Source organism: Indicator indicator (genome assembly GCF_027791375.1).
Source record: "Indicator indicator isolate 239-I01 chromosome W unlocalized genomic scaffold, UM_Iind_1.1 iindW_random_scaffold_131, whole genome shotgun sequence".
NCBI classification, from domain to species: domain Eukaryota; kingdom Metazoa; phylum Chordata; class Aves; order Piciformes; family Indicatoridae; genus Indicator; species Indicator indicator.
Genome location: NW_026539077.1, coordinates 54,511 through 74,510, shown reverse-complemented (window position 1 = coordinate 74,510; position 20,000 = coordinate 54,511). Strand labels below are relative to the sequence as shown.

The 20,000-nt window shown below is 54.9% G+C and overlaps 1 protein-coding gene across 1 annotated transcript in view; it reads right to left on the bottom strand.

The window, feature by feature from the left end:
- Positions 1–20,000, bottom strand: part of LOC128979914 (netrin receptor DCC-like) — a gene marked incomplete at its 5' end in the record, with an annotated part of 78,267 nt that overhangs the window by 9,260 nt on the left and 49,007 nt on the right. Inside the window, 3 exons of the mRNA XM_054398310.1 lie at positions 4,786–4,980; positions 11,994–12,104; positions 13,940–14,081. Of these exons, the coding sequence (XP_054254285.1) occupies positions 4,786–4,980; positions 11,994–12,104; positions 13,940–14,081 (448 nt within the window). The remainder of the gene's footprint in view (positions 1–4,785; positions 4,981–11,993; positions 12,105–13,939; positions 14,082–20,000) is intronic.

Below are 20,000 nucleotides of genomic sequence, written 5' to 3'. Positions count from 1 at the left end.
ACCTCTTGAGGTCCTCCACAACCTCTTGAGGTCCACCACAACCTCTTGAGGTCCACCACAACCTCTTGAGGTCCTCCACAACCTCTTGAGGGCCTCCACAACCTCTTGAGGTCCACCACAACCTCTTGAGGTCCACCACAACCTCTTGAGGTCCTCACAACCTTGAGTCCTCCACAACCTCTTGAGGTCTCCACAACCTCTTGAGGTCCACCACAACCTCTTGAGGTCCTCCACAACCTCTTGAGGTCCTCCACAACCTCTTGAGGTCCACCACAACCTCTTGAGGTCCTCCACAACCTCTTGAGGTCCACCACAACCTCTTGAGGTCCTTCACAACCTCTTGAAGTCCTCCACAACCTCTTCAGGTCCTCCACAACCTCTTGAGGGCCTTCAGCTCCTCAGAGGAGAACCTCAAGGCTGAAGAACCCCAAAAGAAGTCCAAGCTGGAGGAGAATGGAGGTGAAGAAGGGGCTCCAGGCTGGTTGGGAGGGATGGAAGACCACCAGGAGGAGCTCCTCAGCCGCGTGGAAAACCTCAAGCACCTCTTGAGGTCCACCAGAACCTCTTGAGGTCCACCAGAACCTCTTGAGGTCCACCACAACCTCTCGAGCTCCACCGCAACCTCTCGAAAGCTTTCGGCTTCCCGGAGGCAGAACTGAAGGTTGGGAAAGCTCCAAGCTGGAGCAGAATGGAGGTGAGGAAGGGGCTCCAGGCTGGTTGGGAGGGATGGAAGACCACCAGGAGGAGCTCCTCAGCCGAGTGGAGAACCTCAACCACCTCTTGAGGGCCACCAGAACCTCTTGAGATCCACCAGAACCTCTTGAGGTCCACGACAACCTCTCGAGCTCCACCGCAACCTCTCGAAAGCTTTCGGCTTCCCGGAGGCAGAACTGAAGGTTGGGAAAGCTCCAAGCTGGAGCAGAATGGAGGTGAGGAAGGGGCTCCAGGCTGGCTGGGAGGGATGGAAGACCACCAGGAGGAGCTCCTCAGCTGCGTGGAGAACCTCAAGCACCTCTTGAGGTCCACCAGAACCCCTTGAGATCCACCACAACCTCTTAAGGTCCACCACAACCTCTCGAAAGCTTTCGGCATCCCGGAGGAAGAACTGAAGGTTGGGAAAGCTCCAAGCTGGAGCAGAATGGAGGTGAGGAAGGGGCTCCAGGCTGGCTGGGAGGGATGGAAGACCACCAGGAGGAGCTCCTCAGCCGAGTGGAGAACCTCAACAACCTCTTGAGGTCCACCAGAACCTCTTGAGGTCCACCACAACCTCTCGAGCTCCACCGCAACCTCTCGAAAGCTTTCGGCTTCCCGGAGGCAGAACTGAAGGTTGGGAAAGCTCCAAGCTGGAGCAGAATGGAGGTGAGGAAGGGGCTCCAGGCTGGCTGGGAGGGATGGAAGACCACCAGGAGGAGCTCCTCAGCCGCGTGGAGAACCTCAAGCACCTCTTGAGGTCCACCAGAACCTCTTGAGATCCACCACAACCTCTCGAGCTCCACCACAACCTCTCGAGCTCCACCGCAACCTCTCGAAAGCTTTCGGCTTCCCGGAGGCAGAACTGAAGGTTGGGAAAGCTCCAAGCTGGAGCAGAATGGAGGTGAGGAAGGGGCTCCAGGCTGGTTGGGAGGGATGGAAGACCACATGGAGGAGCTCCTCAGCCGAGTGGAGAACCTCAACCACCTCTTGAGGTCCACCAGAACCTCTTGAGGTCCACCACAACCTCTCGAGCTCCACCGCAACCTCTCGAAAGCTTTCGGCTTCCCGGAGGCAGAACTGAAGGTTGGGAAAGCTCCAAGCTGGAGCAGAATGGAGGTGAGGAAGGGGCTCCAGGCTGGCTGGGAGGGATGGAAGACCACCAGGAGGAGCTCCTCAGCCACGTGGAGAACCTCAAGCACCTCTTGAGGTCCACCAGAACCTCTTGAGGTCCACCAGAACCTCTTGAGGTCCACCACAACCTCTCGAGCTCCACCGCAACCTCTCGAAAGCTTTCGGCTTCCCGGAGGCAGAACTGAAGGTTGGGAAAGCTCCAAGCTGGAGCAGAATGGAGGTGAGGAAGGGGCTCCAGGCTGGTTGGGAGGGATGGAAGACCACCAGGAGGAGCTCCTCAGCCGAGTGGAGAACCTCAACCACCTCTTGAGGGCCACCAGAACCTCTTGAGATCCACCAGAACCTCTTGAGGTCCACGACAACCTCTCGAGCTCCACCGCAACCTCTCGAAAGCTTTCGGCTTCCCGGAGGCAGAACTGAAGGTTGGGAAAGCTCCAAGCTGGAGCAGAATGGAGGTGAGGAAGGGGCTCCAGGCTGGCTGGGAGGGATGGAAGACCACCAGGAGGAGCTCCTCAGCTGCGTGGAGAACCTCAAGCACCTCTTGAGGTCCACCAGAACCCCTTGAGATCCACCACAACCTCTTAAGGTCCACCACAACCTCTTGAAAGCTTTCGGCATCCCGGAGGAAGAACTGAAGGTTGGGAAAGCTCCAAGCTGGAGCAGAATGGAGGTGAGGAAGGGGCTCCAGGCTGGCTGGGAGGGATGGAAGACCACCAGGAGGAGCTCCTCAGCCGAGTGGAGAACCTCAACAACCTCTTGAGGTCCACCAGAACCTCTTGAGGTCCACCACAACCTCTCGAGCTCCACCGCAACCTCTCGAAAGCTTTCGGCTTCCCGGAGGCAGAACTGAAGGTTGGGAAAGCTCCAAGCTGGAGCAGAATGGAGGTGAGGAAGGGGCTCCAGGCTGGCTGGGAGGGATGGAAGACCACCAGGAGGAGCTCCTCAGCCGCGTGGAGAACCTCAAGCACCTCTTGAGGTCCACCAGAACCTCTTGAGATCCACCACAACCTCTCGAGCTCCACCACAACCTCTCGAGCTCCACCGCAACCTCTCGAAAGCTTTCGGCTTCCCGGAGGCAGAACTGAAGGTTGGGAAAGCTCCAAGCTGGAGCAGAATGGAGGTGAGGAAGGGGCTCCAGGCTGGTTGGGAGGGATGGAAGACCACCAGGAGGAGCTCCTCAGCCGAGTGGAGAACCTCAACCACCTCTTGAGGTCCACCAGAACCTCTTGAGGTCCACCACAACCTCTCGAGCTCCACCGCAACCTCTCGAAAGCTTTCGGCTTCCCGGAGGCAGAACTGAAGGTTGGGAAAGCTCCAAGCTGGAGCAGAATGGAGGTGAGGAAGGGGCTCCAGGCTGGCTGGGAGGGATGGAAGACCACCAGGAGGAGCTCCTCAGCCACGTGGAGAACCTCAACCACCTCTTGAGGTCCACCAGAACCTCTTGAGGTCCACCAGAACCTCTTGAGGTCCACCACAACCTCTCGAGCTCCACCGCAACCTCTCGAAAGCTTTCGGCTTCCCGGAGGCAGAACTGAAGGTTGGGAAAGCTCCAAGCTGGAGCAGAATGGAGGTGAGGAAGGGGCTCCAGGCTGGTTGGGAGGGATGGAAGACCACCAGGAGGAGCTCCTCAGCCGAGTGGAGAACCTCAACAACCTCTTGAGGTCCACCAGAACCTCTTGAGGTCCACCACAACCTCTCGAGCTCCACCACAACCTCTCGAAAGCTTTCGGCTTCCCGGAGGCAGAACTGAAGGTTGGGAAAGCTCCAAGCTGGAGCAGAATGGAGGTGAGGAAGGGGCTCCAGGCTGGTTGGGAGGGATGGAAGACCACCAGGAGGAGCTCCTCAGCCGCGTGGAGAACCTCAAGCACCTCTTGAGGTCCACCAGAACCCCTTGAGGTCCACCACAACCTCTTGAGGTCCACCACAACCTCTCGAGCTCCACCGCAACCTCTCGAAAGCTTTCGGCTTCCCGGAGGCAGAACTGAAGGTTGGGAAAGCTCCAAGCTGGAGCAGAATGGAGGTGAGGAAGGGGCTCCAGGCTGGTTGGGAGGGATGGAAGACCACCAGGAGGAGCTCCTCAGCCGCGTGGAGAACCTCAACCACCTCTTGAGGTCCACCAGAACCTCTTGAGGTCCACCACAACCTCTCGAGCTCCACCGCAACCTCTCGAAAGCTTTCGGCTTCCCGGAGGCAGAACTGAAGGTTGGGAAAGCTCCAAGCTGGAGCAGAATGGAGGTGAGGAAGGGGCTCCAGGCTGGCTGGGAGGGATGGAAGACCACCAGGAGGAGCTCCTCAGCCGCGTGGAGAACCTCAAGCACCTCTTGAGGTCCACCAGAACCTCTTGAGATCCACCACAACCTCTCGAGCTCCACCGCAACCTCTCGAAAGCTTTCGGCTTCCCGGAGGCAGAACTGAAGGTTGGGAAAGCTCCAAGCTGGAGCAGAATGGAGGTGAGGAAGGGGCTCCAGGCTGGTTGAGAGGGATGGAAGACCACCAGGAGGAGCTCCTCAGCCGAGTGGAGAACCTCAACCACCTCTTGAGGTCCACCAGAACCTCTTGAGGTCCACCACAACCTCTCGAGCTCCACCGCAACCTCTCGAAAGCTTTCGGCTTCCCGGAGGCAGAACTGAAGGTTGGGAAAGCTCCAAGCTGGAGCAGAATGGAGGTGAGGAAGGGGCTCCAGGCTGGCTGGGAGGGATGGAAGACCACCAGGAGGAGCTCCTCAGCCGCGTGGAGAACCTCAACCACCTCTTGAGGGCCACCAGAACCTCTTGAGATCCACCAGAACCTCTTGAGATCCACCACAACCTCTCGAGCTCCACCGCAACCTCTCGAAAGCTTTCGGCTTCCCGGAGGCAGAACTGAAGGTTGGGAAAGCTCCAAGCTGGAGCAGAATGGAGGTGAGGAAGGGGCTCCAGGCTGGTTGGGAGGGATGGAAGACCACCAGGAGGAGGTCCTCACCCAGGTGGTCGATGGAGAAGAAGCGTTGCTTGGGGTCCACCTTGATGGTGTGGGCGTAAGGGCTTCCCACCCCGTAGCCGATGAGGTAACCCCGGACCAGGAGGCTTGGGTTGAGCGGTGGGGTCCAGGTCATGGCGATGCTGGTGGCCAAAGGGTGGACGTGGAGGGAGCTGGGTTGGTCTGGGACTTGGGATTCTGGGAAAGGGGAAGGGGAGGAGGAAGAGGGAGAGAGGGGGGGGGGAAAAGGAGGTGGAGGTGGAGGAAGTGGCGGGAGGGTGGCGGAGGAGAAGGTGGGAGGAGGAGGAGGAGGAGGAGGAGGAGGAGGAGAAGGAGGAGGAGGAGAAGGAGGAGGAGAAGGAGGAGGAGAAGGAGAAGGAGAAGGAGAAGGAGAGGAGGAGGAGAAGGAGAAGGAGAGGAGAAGGAGAAGGAGAGGAGAAGGAGAAGGAGAGGAGGAGGAGAAGGAGAAGGAGAGGAAGGGGAGGAGGAGGAGGAAGTGGGGGGAGAAGAGGGAGGGAGATGGGGGAGAAGGAGGGAGGAGGAGAAGGCAGAAGGAGGAGGAGAAAGAGGAAGGAAGGAGGAGAAGGAGAAGGAGAAGGAGAAGGAGAGGAGGAGGAGAAGGAGAAGGAGAAAGAAGGAGAAAGAGAAGGAGAAGGAGAAGGAGAAGTGAGAAGGAGGAGGAAGAGGAAGGAAGGAGGAGAAGGAGAAGGAGAAGGAGAAGGAAAAGGAGGAGGAGAAGGAGAAGGAGAAGGAGAGGAGGAGGAGAAGGAGAAGGAGAAGGAGAGGAGGAGGAGAAGGAGAAGAAGAAGGAGAAGGAGAAGGAGAAAGAGAAGGAGAAGGAGAAGGAGAGGAAGGGGAGGAGGAGGAGGAAGTGGGGGGAGAAGAGGGAGGGAGATGGGGGAGAAGGAGGGAGGAGGAGAGGGGAGAAGGAGGGAGGAGGAGAAGGCAGAAGGAGGAGGAGAAAGAGGAAGGAAGGAGGAGAAGGAGGAGGAGAAGGAGAAGGAGAAGGAGAGGAGGAGGAGAAGGAGGAGGAGGAGGAGAAGGAGAAGGAGAGGAGGAGGAGAAGGAGAGGAGAAGGAGGAGGAGGAGGAGAAGGAGAAGGAGAGGAGGAGGAGAAGGAGAGGAGGAGGAGAAGGAGAAGGAGAAGGAGAAGGAGAAGGAGAAGGAGAAGGAGAGGTGGAGGAGAAGGAGAAGGAGAGGTGGAGGAGAAGGAGAAGGAGAGGTGGAGGAGAAGAAGGAGAGGAGGAGGAGGAGAAGGAGAAGGAGAGGAGGAGGAGGAGAAGGAGAAGGAGAAGGAGGAGGAGGAGAAGGAGAAGGAGAGGAGAAGGAGAAGGAGAGAAGGAGGAGAAGGAGAAGGAGAGGAGGAGAAGGAGAGGAGAAGGAGAAGGAGAAGGAGAAGGAGAAGGAGAAGGAGAAGGAGAGGAGGAGGAGAAGGAGAAGGAGAGGAGGAGGAGAAGGAGAAGGAGAAGGAGAGGAGGAGGAGAAGGAGAAGGAGAAGGAGAGGGAGAAGGAGAAGGAGAAAGAAGGAGAAGGAGAGGAAGGGGAGGAGGAGGAGGAAGTTGGGGGAGAAGAGGGAGGGAGATGGGGGAGAAGGAGGGAGGAGGAGAAGGCAGAAGGAGGAGGAGAAGAGGAAGGAAGGAGGAGAAGGAGAAGGAGAAGGAGAGGAGGAGGAGAAGGAGAAGGAGGAGGAGGAGGAGAAGGAGAAGGAGAGGAGGAGGAGAAGGAGAAGGAGGAAGGAAGGAGGAGAAGGGAAGGAGGAAGGAAGGAGGAGAAGGAGGAGGAGAAGGAGAAGGAGAGGAGAGGAGAAGGAGGAGGAGAGGGGAGGAAGGAGAAGGAGGAGGAGAAGGAGAAGGAGAAGGAGAGGAGAAGGAGAAGGAGAGGGAAGGAGGAGAAGGAGAGGAGAAGGAGAAGGAGAAGGAGAAGGGGAAGGAGAAGGAGAGGAAGGGGAGGAGGAGGAGGAAGTGGGGGAGAAGAGGGAGGGAGAGGAGGAGAAGGGGGAGGAGAAGGAGAAGGAAGAGGAGGAGGGAAAGAGGAAGGAAGGAGGAGGAGAAGGAGAAGGAGAGGGAGAGGAGGAGGAAGAGGAGGAGAAGAGGAAGAGGAAGGAGGAGGGGGAGGAAGTGGGGGGAGAAGAGGGAGGGAGAGGAGAAGGAGGGAGGAGAAGGAGAAGGAGGAGAAGGAGAAGGAGAGGAGTGGAGAAGGAGAAGGAGAAGGAGAAGGAGATGGAGAGGAGAAGGAGAAGGAGAGGGAGAAGAGGGAGAGGGAGAGGGAGAGGAAGGGAGGGGAGGAAATGGAGGGAGAAGGGGAGGGAGAGGAGGAGAAGGAGGGAGGAGAAGGAGAAGGGAGAAGGAGAGGAGGAGGAGAGGAGGAGAGGAGAAGGAGAAGGAGAAGGAGAGGAGGAGGAGGAAGGGGAGGAGGAGGAAGTGGAGGGAGAAGAGGGAGGGAGATGGAGGAGAAGGAGGGAGGAGAAGGAGAAGGGAGAAGGAGAGGGAGAAGGAGGAGGAGAAGAAGGAGAAGGAGAGGAGGAGGAGAAGGAGAAGAAGAAGGAGAAGGAGAAGGAGAAGGAGAAGGAGAGGTGGAGGAGAAGGAGAAGGAGAGGTGGAGGAGAAGGAGAAGGAGAGGTGGGGAGAAGGAGAAGGAGAAGGAGAGGTGGAGGAGAAGAAGGGAGGAGGAGGAGGGAAGGAGAAGGAGAGGAGGGGAGGAGAAGGAGAGGAGAAGGAGAGGGGAGGAGAAGGAGAGGGGAGGAGAAGGAGAAGGAGAAGGGAGGAGGAGGAGGAGAAGGAGAAGGAGAGGAGGAGGAGAAGGAGAAGGAGAGGAGGAGGAGAAGGAGAAGGAGAAGGAGAGGGAGAAGGAGAAGGAGAAGAGGGAAGGAGAAGGAGAGGAAGGGGAGGAGGAGGAGGAAGTGGGGGGAGAAGAGGGAGGGAGAGGGGGAGAAGGAGGGAGGAGGAGAAGGAGAAGGAGGAGGAGAAGAGGAGGAAGGAGGAGAAGGAGAAGGGAAGGAGAGGAGGAGGGAAGGAGAAGGAGGAGGAGAGAAGGAGAAGGAGAGGAGAAGGAGAGGAGAAGGAGAAGGAGAAGGAGAAGGAGGAGGGAGGAGGAGGGAAGGAGGAGGAAGGAGGAGAAGGAGAAGGAGGAAGGAAGGAGGAGAAGGATGAGGAGAAGGAGAAGGAGAGGATAAGGAGAAGGAGAAGGAGGAGGAGGAGAAGGAGAAGGAGGAGGAGGAGAAGGAGAAGGAGGAGGAGAAGGAGAAGGAGAAGGAGAGGAGAAGGAGGAGGAGAAGGAGAAGGAGAAGGAGAAGGAGAAGGAGAGGAGAAGGAGAGGAGAAGGAGAAGGAGAAGGAGAGGGAGGGAGGAGGAGGGAGAAGGAGAAGGAGAGGAGAAGGAGAGGAGAAGGAGAAGGAGAAGGAGAAGGAGAGGAAGGGGAGGAGGAGGAGGAAGTGGGGGGAGAAGAGGGAGGGAGATGGAGGAGAAGGAGGGAGGAGAAGGAGAAGGAAGGAGGAGGAGAAAGAGGAAGGAAGGAGGAGGAGAAGGAGAAGGAGAGGAGGAGGAGAAGGAGAAGGAGAGGGAGAGGAGGAGGAAGAGGAGGAAGAAGAGGAAGAGGAAGTGGAGGAGGGGGAGGAAGTGGGGGGAGAAGAGGGAGGGAGACAGAGGCGAAGGAGGGAGGAGAAGGAAGAAGGAGGAGAAGGAGAAGGAGAAGGAGATGGAGAAGGAGAAGGAGATGGAGAAGGAGAAGGAGAAGAAGAGGGAGAAGAAGAGGGAGAGGGAGAGGGAGAGGAAGGGGAGGAGGAGGAAATGGAGGGAGAAGAGGGAGGGAGATGGAGGAGAAGGAGGGAGGAGAAGGAGAAGGGAGAAGGAGAGGAGGAGGAGAAGGAGGAGAAGGAGAAGGAGAAGGAGAAGGAGAAGGAGAAGGAGAGGAGGAGGAGGAAGGGGAGGAGGAGGAAGTGGAGGGAGAAGAGGGAGGGAGATGGAGGAGAAGGAGGGAGGAGAAGGAGAAGGGAGAAGGAGAGGGAGAAGGAGAAGGAGAAGGAGAGGAGGAGGAGAAAGAGGAAGGAAGGAGGAGGAGAAGGAGACGAGGAGGAGAAGGAGGAGAGGGAGAGGGAGAAGAGGAGGAAGAGGAAGAGGAAGTGGAGGAGGGGGAGGAAGTGGGGGGAGAAGAGGGAGGGAGGGAGAGGAGAAGGAGGGAGGAGAAGGAAGAAGGAGGAGAAGGAGAAGGAGAAGGAGACGAGAAGGAGAAGGAGAGGGAGAAGGAGAGGGAGAGGAAGGGGAGGAGGAGGAAATGGAGGGAGAAGAGGGAGGGAGATGGAGGAGAAGGAGGGAGGAGAAGGAGAAGGGAGAAGGAGGAGGAGAAAGAGGAAGGAAGGAAGGAGGAAGAGGAGGAGGAGAAGGAGAAGGAGAAGGAGAAGGAGAAGGAGAAGGAGAAGGAGAGGAGGAGGAAGAGGAATTGGAGGAGGGGGAGGAAGTGGAGGGAGAAGAGGGAGGGAGATGGAGGAGAAGAAGAGGAAGGAGAAGGAGAAGGAGAAGGAGAGGAGGGAGGTGAAGAGGAAGGAAGAAGGAGGAGAAGGAAGAAGAAGAAGGAAGAAGAAGGAGAAAAAGGGAGAAGGGGAAGGGGAAGAGGAAGAGGAAGAGGAAGAGGAAGAGGAAGGAGAAGAAGAGGAAGGAAGACAGAGAAGAAGGATGAGGTGGAGGAGAAAGGAGGAGAAGGAAGAAGGAGAAGAAGGAGATGAAGGAAGGAGAAGAAAGAGGAAGAGGAAGAGGAAGAGGAAGAGGAAGAGGAAGAGGAAGAGGAAGAGGAAGAGGAAGAGGAAGAGGAAGAGGAAGGAGAAGGAGAAGAGGAAGAGGAGGGAAAGAGGAAGGAAGATGGAGAAGAAGAAGGAAGAAGAAGGAGAAGGAGGAGAAGAAAGAAGAAGAGGAAGAAGAAAAGGAAGAGGAGGAGGAGGAAGAGGAAGGAGAAGAAGAAAGAGGAAGAAGAGGAAGGGGAAGAAGAAGAAAGAAGAAGGAGGAGGAAGAGGAGGAGGAGGAGAAGGAGGAGGAGAAGAAGAATCAATCAATCAATCAATCAATTAATTAATCAATCAGGACCTAAATTGGCTTCCACCTGGGGGGGGAGGGGGGGGGAGGGGTTTGGAGCTCCTCTGCTGGAGGAAGGAACTTGGGGGAGCTTGGGGGAAGGTCCTAGAAGCTTCTAGAAGGTCCTAGGAGGTCCCAGGAGGTCCTAGAAGGTCATAAGAGGTCCTAGAAGGTCATAAGAGGTCCTAGGAGGTCATAGGAGGTCATAGGAGGTCCTAGAAGGTCATAAGAGGTCCTAGAAGGTCCTAGGAGGTCCCAGGAGGTCCTAGGAGGTCATAGGAGGTCCTAGAAGGTCCTAGAAGGTCATAGGAGGTCCTAGAAGGTCATAGGAGGTCCTAGAAGGTCCTAGGAGGTTCTAGAAGGTCATAAGAGGTCCTAGAAGGTCCTAGGAGGTCCTAGAAGGTTCTAGAAGGTCATAGGAGGCCCTAGAAGGTCCTAGGAGGTTCTAGAAGGTCCTAGAAGGTCATAGGAGGTTCTAGAAGGTCCTAGGAGGTCATAGGAGGTCCTAGAAGGTCCTAGAAGGCCCTAGAAGGTCCTAGGAGGTTCTAGAAGGTCATAGGAGGTTCTAGAAGGTTCTAGAAGGTCATAGGAGGTCCTAGAAGGTCATAGGAGGTCATAGGAGGTCCTAGAAGGTTCTAGAAGGTTATAGGAGATCCTAGAAGGTCCTAGGAGGTCCTAGAAGGTCATAGGAGGTCATAGGAGGTTCTAGAAGGTCCTAGGAGGTCCTAGAAGGTCATAAGAGGTTCTAGAAGGTCATAGGAGGTCCTAGGAGGTCATAAGAGTTCCTAGAAGGTTCTAGAAGGTCATAGGAGGTCCTAGAAGGTTCTAGAAGGTCATAGGAGGTCCTAGAAGGTCATAGGAGGTCCTAGAAGGTCATAGGAGGTCCTAGAAGGTTCTAGAAGGTCATAGGAGGCCCTAGAAGGTCCTAGGAGGTTCTAGAAGGTCCTAGAAGGTCATAGGAGGTTCTAGAAGGTCCTAGGAGGTCATAGGAGGTCCTAGAAGGTCCTAGAAGGTCCTAGAAGGCCCTAGAAGGTCCTAGGAGGTTCTAGAAGGTCATAGGAGGTTCTAGAAGGTTCTAGAAGGTCATAGGAGGTCCTAGAAGGTCATAGGAGGTCCTAGAAGGTTCTAGAAGGTCATAAGAGGTCCTAGGAGGTCCTAGAAGGTTCTAGAAGGTCATAGGAGGCCCTAGAAGGTCCTAGGAGGTTCTAGAAGGTCATAGGAGGTCATAGGAGGTTCTAGAAGGTCCTAGGAAGTCATAAGAGGTCCTAGAAGGTCATAAGAGGTCCTAGAAGGTCATAGGAGGTCCTAGAAGGTCATAAGAGGTCCTAGAAGGTCATAGGAGGTCCTAGGAGGTCATAAGAGTTCCTAGAAGGTTCTAGAAGGTCATAGGAGGTCCTAGAAGGTCATTAGAGGTCCTAGAAGGTCATAGGAGGTCATAGGAGGTCCTAGAAGGTTCTAGAAGGTTATAGGAGATCCTAGAAGGTCCTAGGAGGTCCTAGGAGGTCCTAGAAGGTCATAGGAGGTCATAGGAGGTTCTAGAAGGTCCTAGGAAGTCATAAGAGGTCCTAGAAGGTCATAGGAGGTCCTAGGAGGTCATAAGAGGTCCTAGAAGGTCATAGGAGGTCCTAGAAGGTCATAAGAGGTCCTAGAAGGTCATAGGAGGTCCTAGGAGGTCATAAGAGTTCCTAGAAGGTTCTAGAAGGTCATAGGAGGTCCTAGAAGGTTCTAGAAGGTCATAGGAGGTCCTAGAAGGTTCTAGAAGGTCATAGGAGGTCCTAGAAGGTCATAGGAGGTCCTAGAAGGTTCTAGAAGGTCATAAGAGGTCCTAGAAGGTCCTAGGAGGTCCTAGAAGGTCCTAGGAAGTCATAAGAGGTCCTAGAAGGTTCTAGAAGGTCATAGGAGATCCTAGAAGGTCCTAGGAGGTCCTAGGAGGTCCTAGAAGGTCCTAGGAGGTCCTGAAGCCCAAAGCTTGTTCCTGGTGGACCTCCAACCCTTGGGAGATCTCCTCCTAGGACCTCCTGGAGCCCATCCAGAAGGTCTGAAGGCCAAAGCTTGGTCCTGGCAGACCTCCAACCCTTCCTCAGCTCTCCTCGAGGACCTCCTGGAGGAGGTTTGAAGGCATCTCAGAGGGTTCCCGGGGGTGGTGGTTACCATCCAGGTCGTTCTCCAAGGTCTCCACCGAGTACCAGGGGGAGGGAGGTCCTGTCCCGTTGACCGTCATGGCGGCCACCTGGAAGCTGTAGAAGGTTCCTCTGTCCAAGCCTGGAGAAGACAAGAAGGTGGTGGAGACGGTGGAGGTGGTGGAGGTGGTGGAGGAGAAGGTGGTGGAGGTGGTGGTGGAGGTCCAAGGAGGAGCTCCAAGGGAGGAGAAGTTGAGGGAGGAGGGAAGGAGGTCGGGGGTGAGGTTCCTCAAGGCTTGGAGATGGTCTCCAAGGTTGGGGTTGAGGTTCCTCAAGCCTTGGAGATGTTCTTCAAGCCTTGGAGATGTTCTCCATGGTTGGAGATGATCTCCAAGGTTGGGGTTGAGGTTCTCCAAGGTTGGGGTTGAGGTTCTCCAAGCCTTGGAGATGATCTCCAAGGTTGGGGTTGAGGTTCCTCAAGCCTTGGAGATGTTCTTCAAGCCTTGGAGATGTTCTCCATGGTTGGAGATGATCTCCAAGGTTGGGGTTGAGGTTCTCCAAGGTCAGGGTTGAGGTTCCTCAAGGCTTGGAGATGTTCTTCAAGCCTTGGAGATGTTCTTCAAGGCTTGGAGATGATCTCCAAGGTTGGGGTTGAGGTTCCTCAAGCCTTGGAGATGTTCTCCATGGTTGGAGATGATCTCCAAGGTTGGGGTTGAGGTTCTCCAAGGTTGGGGTTGAGGTTCTCCAAGGTTGGGGTTGACTTTCTCCAAGCCTTGGAGATGATCTCCAAGGTTGGGGTTGAGGTTCCTCAAGCCTTGGAGATGGTCTCCAAGGTTGGGGTTGAGGTTCCTCAAGCCTTGGAGATGTTCTTCAAGCCTTGGAGATGTTCTTCAAGCCTTGGAGATGTTCTCCAAGCCTTGGAGATGTTCTTCAAGGCTTGGAGATGGTCTCCAAGGTTGCTCCTGAGGTTCTCCAAGGTTGGGGTTGAGGTTCTCCAAGCCTTGGAGATGTTCTTCAAGCCTTGGAGATGTTCTTCAAGGCTTGGAGATGATCTCCAAGGTTGGGGTTGAGGTTCCTCAAGCCTTGGAGATGTTCTCCATGGTTGGAGATGATCTCCAAGGTTGGGGTTGAGGTTCTCCAAGGTCGGGGTTGAGGTTCTCCAAGGTTGGGGTTGAGGTTCCTCAAGCCTTGGAGATGTTCTTCAAGCCTTGGAGATGTTCTCCAAGCCTTGGAGATGTTCTTCAAGGCTTGGAGATGGTCTCCAAGGTTGGTCCTGAGGTTCTCCAAGGTCGGGGTTGAGGTTCTCCAAGCCTTGGAGATGTTCTCCAGGGGTGGAGATGATCTCCAGGCTTGGTCCAGAGGTTCTCCAGGCTTGGAGGTGTTCTCCAAGCCTTGGAGATGGACTCTGTGGTGACCTCCAGACCTCCATAATGACCTCCAGGCTGACCTCCAGGCCTCCATGGAGACCTCCAGGCTACCATGGAAGCCTCCTTAGATACCTCCAGCCCCCCCTGGAGACCTCCAGCCCCCCATGGAGACCTCCAGCCCTCCATAGCTACCTCCAGACCTCCATAATGACCTCCAGGCTGACCTCCAGGGTGACCTCCAGGCCGCCATGGAAGCCTCCTTAGATACCTCCAAGCCTCCTTAGATACCTCCAGCCCCCTCTGGAGACCTCCAGCCCCCCATGGAGACCTCCAGCCCTCCATAACCACCTCCAGACCTCCATAATGATCTCCAGGGTGACCTCCAGGCCTCCATGGAAGCCTCCTTAGATACCTCCAAGCCTCCTTAGATACCTCAAAGCCTCCTTAGATACCTCCAGCCCCCTCTGAAGACCTCCAGCCCTCCATGGAGACCTCCAGCCCTCCATAGCTACCTCCAGGCCTCCATAATGACCTCCAGGGTGACCTCCAGACTTCTCTGGAGCCCTCCAGGAGCTTCTTGGAGACCTCCTCCAGCAGGTGGACCACTGACCTGTGAAGAGGTACCAGAGGTTGGTGGGTTCCAAGGTCTCCACCTCCCCTCTCCTGGTGGCCTTCCTGTGGCGGATCCTGTAGCCTGTGATGAAACCATTCTGGCTCCCCCGGGGGGGTGGCAACCAACTGACCTTGATGCTCTGCAAGAGGAGAAGACAACCCCAGGCTGGAGGTCCTCCAGGACCTCCTGGCCCACCTCGTGGGCCAGAGGAGAAGGAGGAGACCTCAAAACACCTCTCAGAGCCGGCAGGAAGTCCTCCCTTGAAGGCTTTTCTCCTGCAGGTTCCTCAGAGGTTCCTCAGAGGTTCTCCAGAACTTGGTCCCCACCTTGGGTGGGACCTTCTGGACCACCTCATGGCCAAGAGAAGGAGACCTCAAAAGTCCTCTCAGAGCCTGCAGGAAGTCCTCCCTTGAAGGCTTTTCTCCTGCAGGTTCCTCAGAGGTTCCTCACAGGTTCCTCAGAGGTTCCTCAGAGGTTCCTCAGAGGTTCTCCAGAACTTGGTCCCCACCTTGGGTGGGACCTTCTGGACCACCTCATGGTCCAGAGGTGAAGAAGAAGACCTCAAAAGTCCTCTCAGAGGTCCTCCCTTCGAGCCTCTTCTCCTCCAGGTTCCTCAGAGCTTACTCAGAGGTTCCTCAGCCTTTACTCCCACCTTGGGTGGGACCTTCTGGACCACCTCATGGGCCAGAGGAGAAGGAGGAGACCTCAAAAGTCCTCTCAGAGGCGGCAGAAGGTCCTCCCTTGAAGGCTTTTCTCCTCCAGGTTCCTCAGAGGTTCCTCAGAGCTTACTCAGAGGTTCCTCAGCCTTTACTTGGTCCCCACCTTGGGTGGGACCTTCTGGACCACCTCATGGCCAAGAGGAGAAGAAGGAGACCTCAAAAGTCCTCTCAGAGGTCCTCCCTTCGAGCCTCTTCTCCTCCAGGTTCCTCAGAGCTTACTCAGAGCTTACTCAGAGGTTCCTCAGCCTTTACTCCCACCTTGGGTGGGACCTTCTGGACCACCTCATGGCCAAGAGGAGAAGAAGGAGACCTCAAAAGTCCTCTCAGAGCCTGCAGGAAGTCCTCCCTTGAAGGCTTTTCTCCTGCAGGTTCCTCAGAGGTTCCTCAGAGGTTCCTCAGCCTTTACTCCCACCTTGGGTGAGACCTTCTGGACCACCTCATGGTCCAGAGGTGAAGAAGGAGACCTCAAAAGTCCTCTCAGAGGTCCTCCCTTCGAGCCTCTTCTCCTCCAGGTTCCTCAGAGCTTACTCAGAGCTTACTCAGAGGTTCCTCAGCCTTTACTCCCACCTTGGGTGGGACCTTCTGGACCACCTCATGGCCAAGAGGAGAAGGAGGAGACCTCAAAAGTCCTCTCAGAGGCAGCAGAAGGTCCTCCCTTGAAGGCTTTTCTCCTGCAGGTTCCTCAGAGGTTCCTCAGAGGTTCCTCAGAGGTTCCTCAGAGGTTCTCCAGAACTTGGGTCCCCACCTTGGGTGGGACCTTCTGGACCACCTCATGGCCAAGAGAAGGAGACCTCAAAAGTCCTCTCAGAGCCTGCAGGAAGTCCTCCCTTGAAGGCTTTTCTCCTGCAGGTTCCTCAGAGGTTCCTCACAGGTTCCTCAGAGGTTCCTCAGAGGTTCCTCAGAGGTTCTCCAGAACTTGGTCCCCACCTTGGGTGGGACCTTCTGGACCACCTCATGGCCAAGAGGAGAAGGAGGAGACCTCAAAACTCCACTCAGAGGTCCTCCCTTCGAGCCTCTTCTCCTCCAGGTTCCTCAGAGCTTACTCAGAGCTTACTCAGAGGTTCCTTAGCCTTTACTCCCACCTTGGGTGGGACCTTCTGGACCACCTCATGGTCAAGAGGAGAAGAAGGAGACCTCAAAACACCTCTCAGAGCCTGCAGGAAGTCCTCCCTTGAAGGCTTTTCTCCTCCAGGTTCCTCAGAGGTTCCTCAGAGGTTACTCAGAGGTTCCTCAGCCTTTACTCCCACCTTGGGTGGGACCTTCTGGACCACCTCATGGCCAAGAGGAGAAGAAGGAGACCTCAAAAGTCCTCTCAGAGGTCCTCCCTTCGAGCCTCTTCTCCTCCAGGTTCCTCAGAGCTTACTCAGAGCTTACTCAGAGGTTCCTCAGCCTTTACTCCCACCTTGGGTGGGACCTTCTGGACCACCTCATGGCCAAGAGGAGAAGAAGGAGACCTCAAAAGTCCTCTCAGAGCCTGCAGGAAGTCCTCCCTTGAAGGCTTTTCTCCTCCAGGTTCCTCACAGGTTACTCAGAGGTTACTCAGAGGTTCCTCAGCCTTTACTCCCACCTTGGGTGGGACCTTCTGGACCACCTCATGGCCAAGAGGAGAAGAACCCAACCCCAAAGGTCCTCTCAGAGGTCCTCCCTTCAAGCCTCTTCTCCTCCAGGTTCCTCAGAGCTTACTCAGAGGTTACTCAGCCCTTGCTCCCACCTTGGTTGGACCCTCTCTGGACCACCTGCTGGAGGTCCACCTTGGAGTAAAGGGTCCCCAGGGTGTGACCTCCCCAGAGCAACGTGTGGGGAGGCTGAGGGCTGGTGGTAAAGTTACTACTGGGAGTAGGGAGAGCTCCAGAGGGGAGGAAGAGCTGCAAGGGGGAGGAAGAGCTCCAGAGAGTAGCTACAAAGGGGAGGAAGAGCTCCAGTGAGTAGCTACAAAGGGGAGGAAGAGCTACACAGAGTAGGCACAATGGGGAGGAAGAGCTCCACAGGGTAGTAGTAGCTACAAGGGGGAGGAAGAGCTGCACAAAGTAGCTACAAAGGGGAGGAAGAGCTACAGAGAATAGCTACAACAGGTAGGAAGAGTTCCAGAGAGTAGCTACAAAGAGGAGGAAGAGCTCCAGTGAGTAGCTACAAAGGGGAGGAAAAGCTCCACAGGGTAGTAGTAGCTACAAGGGGTAGGAAGAGCTATAGTGAGTAGCTACAACAGGTAGGAAGAGCTCCACAGTGCAGTAGTGGCTACAAGGGGTAGGAAGAGCTCCAGTGAGTAGCTGCAAATGGGAGGAAGAGCTCCAGTGAGTAGCTACAAAGGTGGGAAGAGCTACACAGAGTAATAGTAGCTACAAGGGGTAGGAAGAGTTACACAGAGTAGGTACAAAGGGTAAGAAGAGCTCCAGTGAGTAGCTACAATGGGGAGGAAGAGCTACACAGAGTAGGTACAAAGGATAAGAAGAGCTCCAGTGAGTAGCTACAATGGGGAGGAAGAGCTACACTGAGTAGGTACAATGGGGAGGAAGAGCTACACAGAGTATCTACAACAGGTAGGAAGAGCTCCAGAGAGTAGCTACAAGGGGTAGGAAGAGCTCCAGTGAGTAGCTACAACAGGGAGGAAGAGCTCCACAGTGCAGTAGTAGCTACAAGGGGTAGGAAGAGCTACACAGAGTAGCTACAAAGGGTAGGAAGAGCTCCAGAGAGTAGCTACAACAGGTAGGAAGAGCTACACAGAGGTAGTAGTAGCTACAAGGGAAGGAAGAGCTCCAGTGAGTAGCTACTAAGGGGAGGAAGAGCTACAGAGAGTAGCTACAAAGGGGAGGAAGAGCTCCAGTGAGTAGCTACAACAGGGAGGAAAAGCTCCACAGGGTAGTAGTAGCTACAAGGGGTAGGAAGAGCTATAGTGAGTAGCTACAACAGGTAGGAAGAGCTCCACAGTGCAGTAGTGGCTACAAGGGGTAGGAAGAGCTCCAGTGAGTAGCTGCAAATGGGAGGAAGAGCTACACAGAGTAATAGTAGCTACAAGGGGTAGGAAGAGTTACACAGAGTAGGTACAAAGGGTAAGAAGAGCTCCAGTGAGTAGCTACAATGGGGAGGAAGAGCTACACAGAGTAGGTACAAAGGATAAGAAGAGCTCCAGTGAGTAGCTACAATGGGGAGGAAGAGCTACACTGAGTAGGTACAATGGGGAGGAAGAGCTTGAAAGAGTATCTACAACAGGTAGGAAGAGCTCCAGAGAGTAGCTACAAGGGGTAGGAAGAGCTCCAGGGAGTAGCTACAACAGGGAGGAAGAGCTCCACAGTGCAGTAGTAGCTACAAGGGGTAGGAAGAGCTACACAGAGTAGCTACAAGGGGTAGGAAGAGCTCCAGAGAGTAGCTACAACAGGTAGGAAGAGCTACACAGAGGTAGTAGTAGCTACAAGGGAAGGAAGAGCTCCAGTGAGTAGCTACTAAGGGGAGGAAGAGGTACAGAGAGTAGGTACAAGGGGTAGGAAGAGCTACACTGAGTAGCTACAAGGGGTAGGAAGAGCTACAGAGAGTAGCTACAAAGGGGAGGAAGAGCTCCAGTGAGTAGCTACAAAGAGTGGGAAGAGCTACACAGAGTAGTAGTAGCTACAAGGGGTAGGAAGAGTTACACAGAGTAGGTACAAAGGGTAAGAAGAGCTCCAGTGAGTAGCTACAATGGGGAGGAAGAGCTCCAGTGAGTAGCTACAACAGGGAGGAAAAGCTACACAGGGTAGTAGTAGCTACAAGGGGTAGGAAGAGCTACACAGAGGTAGTAGCTACAAGGGGGAGGAAGAGCTATAGTGAGTAGCTACAAGCAGTAGGAAGAGCTCCACAGTGCAGTAGTGGCTACAAGGGGTAGGAAGAGCTCCAGTGAGTAGCTACAACAGGGAGGAAGAGCTACACAGGGTAGTAGTAGCTACAAGGGGTAGGAAGAGCTCCAGAGAGTAGCTACAAAGGGGAGGAAGAGCTCCAGTGAGTAGCTACAAAGGGGAGGAAGAGCTACACAGAGTAGCTACAAAGGGTAGGAAGAGCTCCAGAGAGTAGTTACAAAGGGGAGGAAGAGCTACACAGAGTAGCTACAAGGGGTAGGAAGAGCTCCAATGAGTAGCTACAACAGGTAGGAAGAGCTACACAGTGCAGTAGAAGCTACAAGGGGTAGGAAGAGCTACACAGAGTAGCTACAAATGGGAGGAAGAGCTCCAGTGAGTAGCTACAAAGGGTAGGAAGAACAACAGAGAGTAGCTACAACAGGTTGGAAGAGCTACACAGAGGTAGTAGCTACAAGGGGTAGGAAGAGGTACAGAGAGTAGCTGCAAAGGGGAGGAAGAGCTCCAGTGTGTAGCTACAAGAGGTAGGAAAAGCTACACAGAGTAGTAGCTACAAGGGGGAGGAAGAGCTCCAGAGAGTAGCTACAAAGGGGAGGAAGAGCTACACAGAGTAGCTACAAGGGGAGGAAGAGCTCCAATGAGTAGCTACAAGAGGTAGGAAGAGCTCCACAGGGTAGTAGTAGCTACAAGGGGTAGGAAGAGCTCCAGAGAGTAGCTACAACAGGGAGGAAGAGCTCCACAGGGTAGTAGTAGCTACGAAGGGCGGGAAGAGCTACATTGAGTAGCTACAAGGGGTAGGAAGAGGTACACAGAGTAGGTACAAAGGGTAAGAAGAGCTCCAGTGAGTAGCTGCAACAGGGAGGAAGAGCTCCACAGGGTAGTAGTAGCTACAAGGGGGAGGAAGAGCTCCAGTGAGTAGCTACAAAGGGGAGGAAGAGCTACAGAGAATAGCTACAACAGGTAGGAAGAGTTCCAGAGAGTAGTTACAAAGGGGAGGAAGAGGTCCAGTGAGTAGCTACAAGAGGTAGGAAGAGCTCCACAGTGCAGTAGCAGCTACAAGGGGTAGGAAGAGCTACACAGAGTAGCTACAAAGGGGAGGAAGAGCTCCACAGGGTAGTAGTAGCTACAAAGGGTGGGAATAGCTACACAGAGTAGCTACAAGGGGTAGGAAGAGCTCCAGTGAGTAGCTACAAAGGGGAGTAAGAGCTCCAGAGAGTAGGTACAACGGGGAGGAAGAGCTACACAGAGGTAGTAGTAGCTACAAGGGGGAGGAAGAGTTAGAGTAGGTACAAAGGGTAAGAAGAGCTCCAGTGAGTAGCTACAATGGGGAGGAAGAGCTCCAGAGAGTAGCTACAACAGGGAGGAAGAGCTACACAGGGTAGTAGTAGCTACAAAGGGTGGGAAGAGCTACATTGAGTAGCTACAAGGGGTAGGAAGAGGTACAGAGAATAGCTACAAAGGGTGGGAAGAGCTGCACAGAGTAGCTACAAGGGGTAGGAAGAGCTCCAGGGAGTAGCT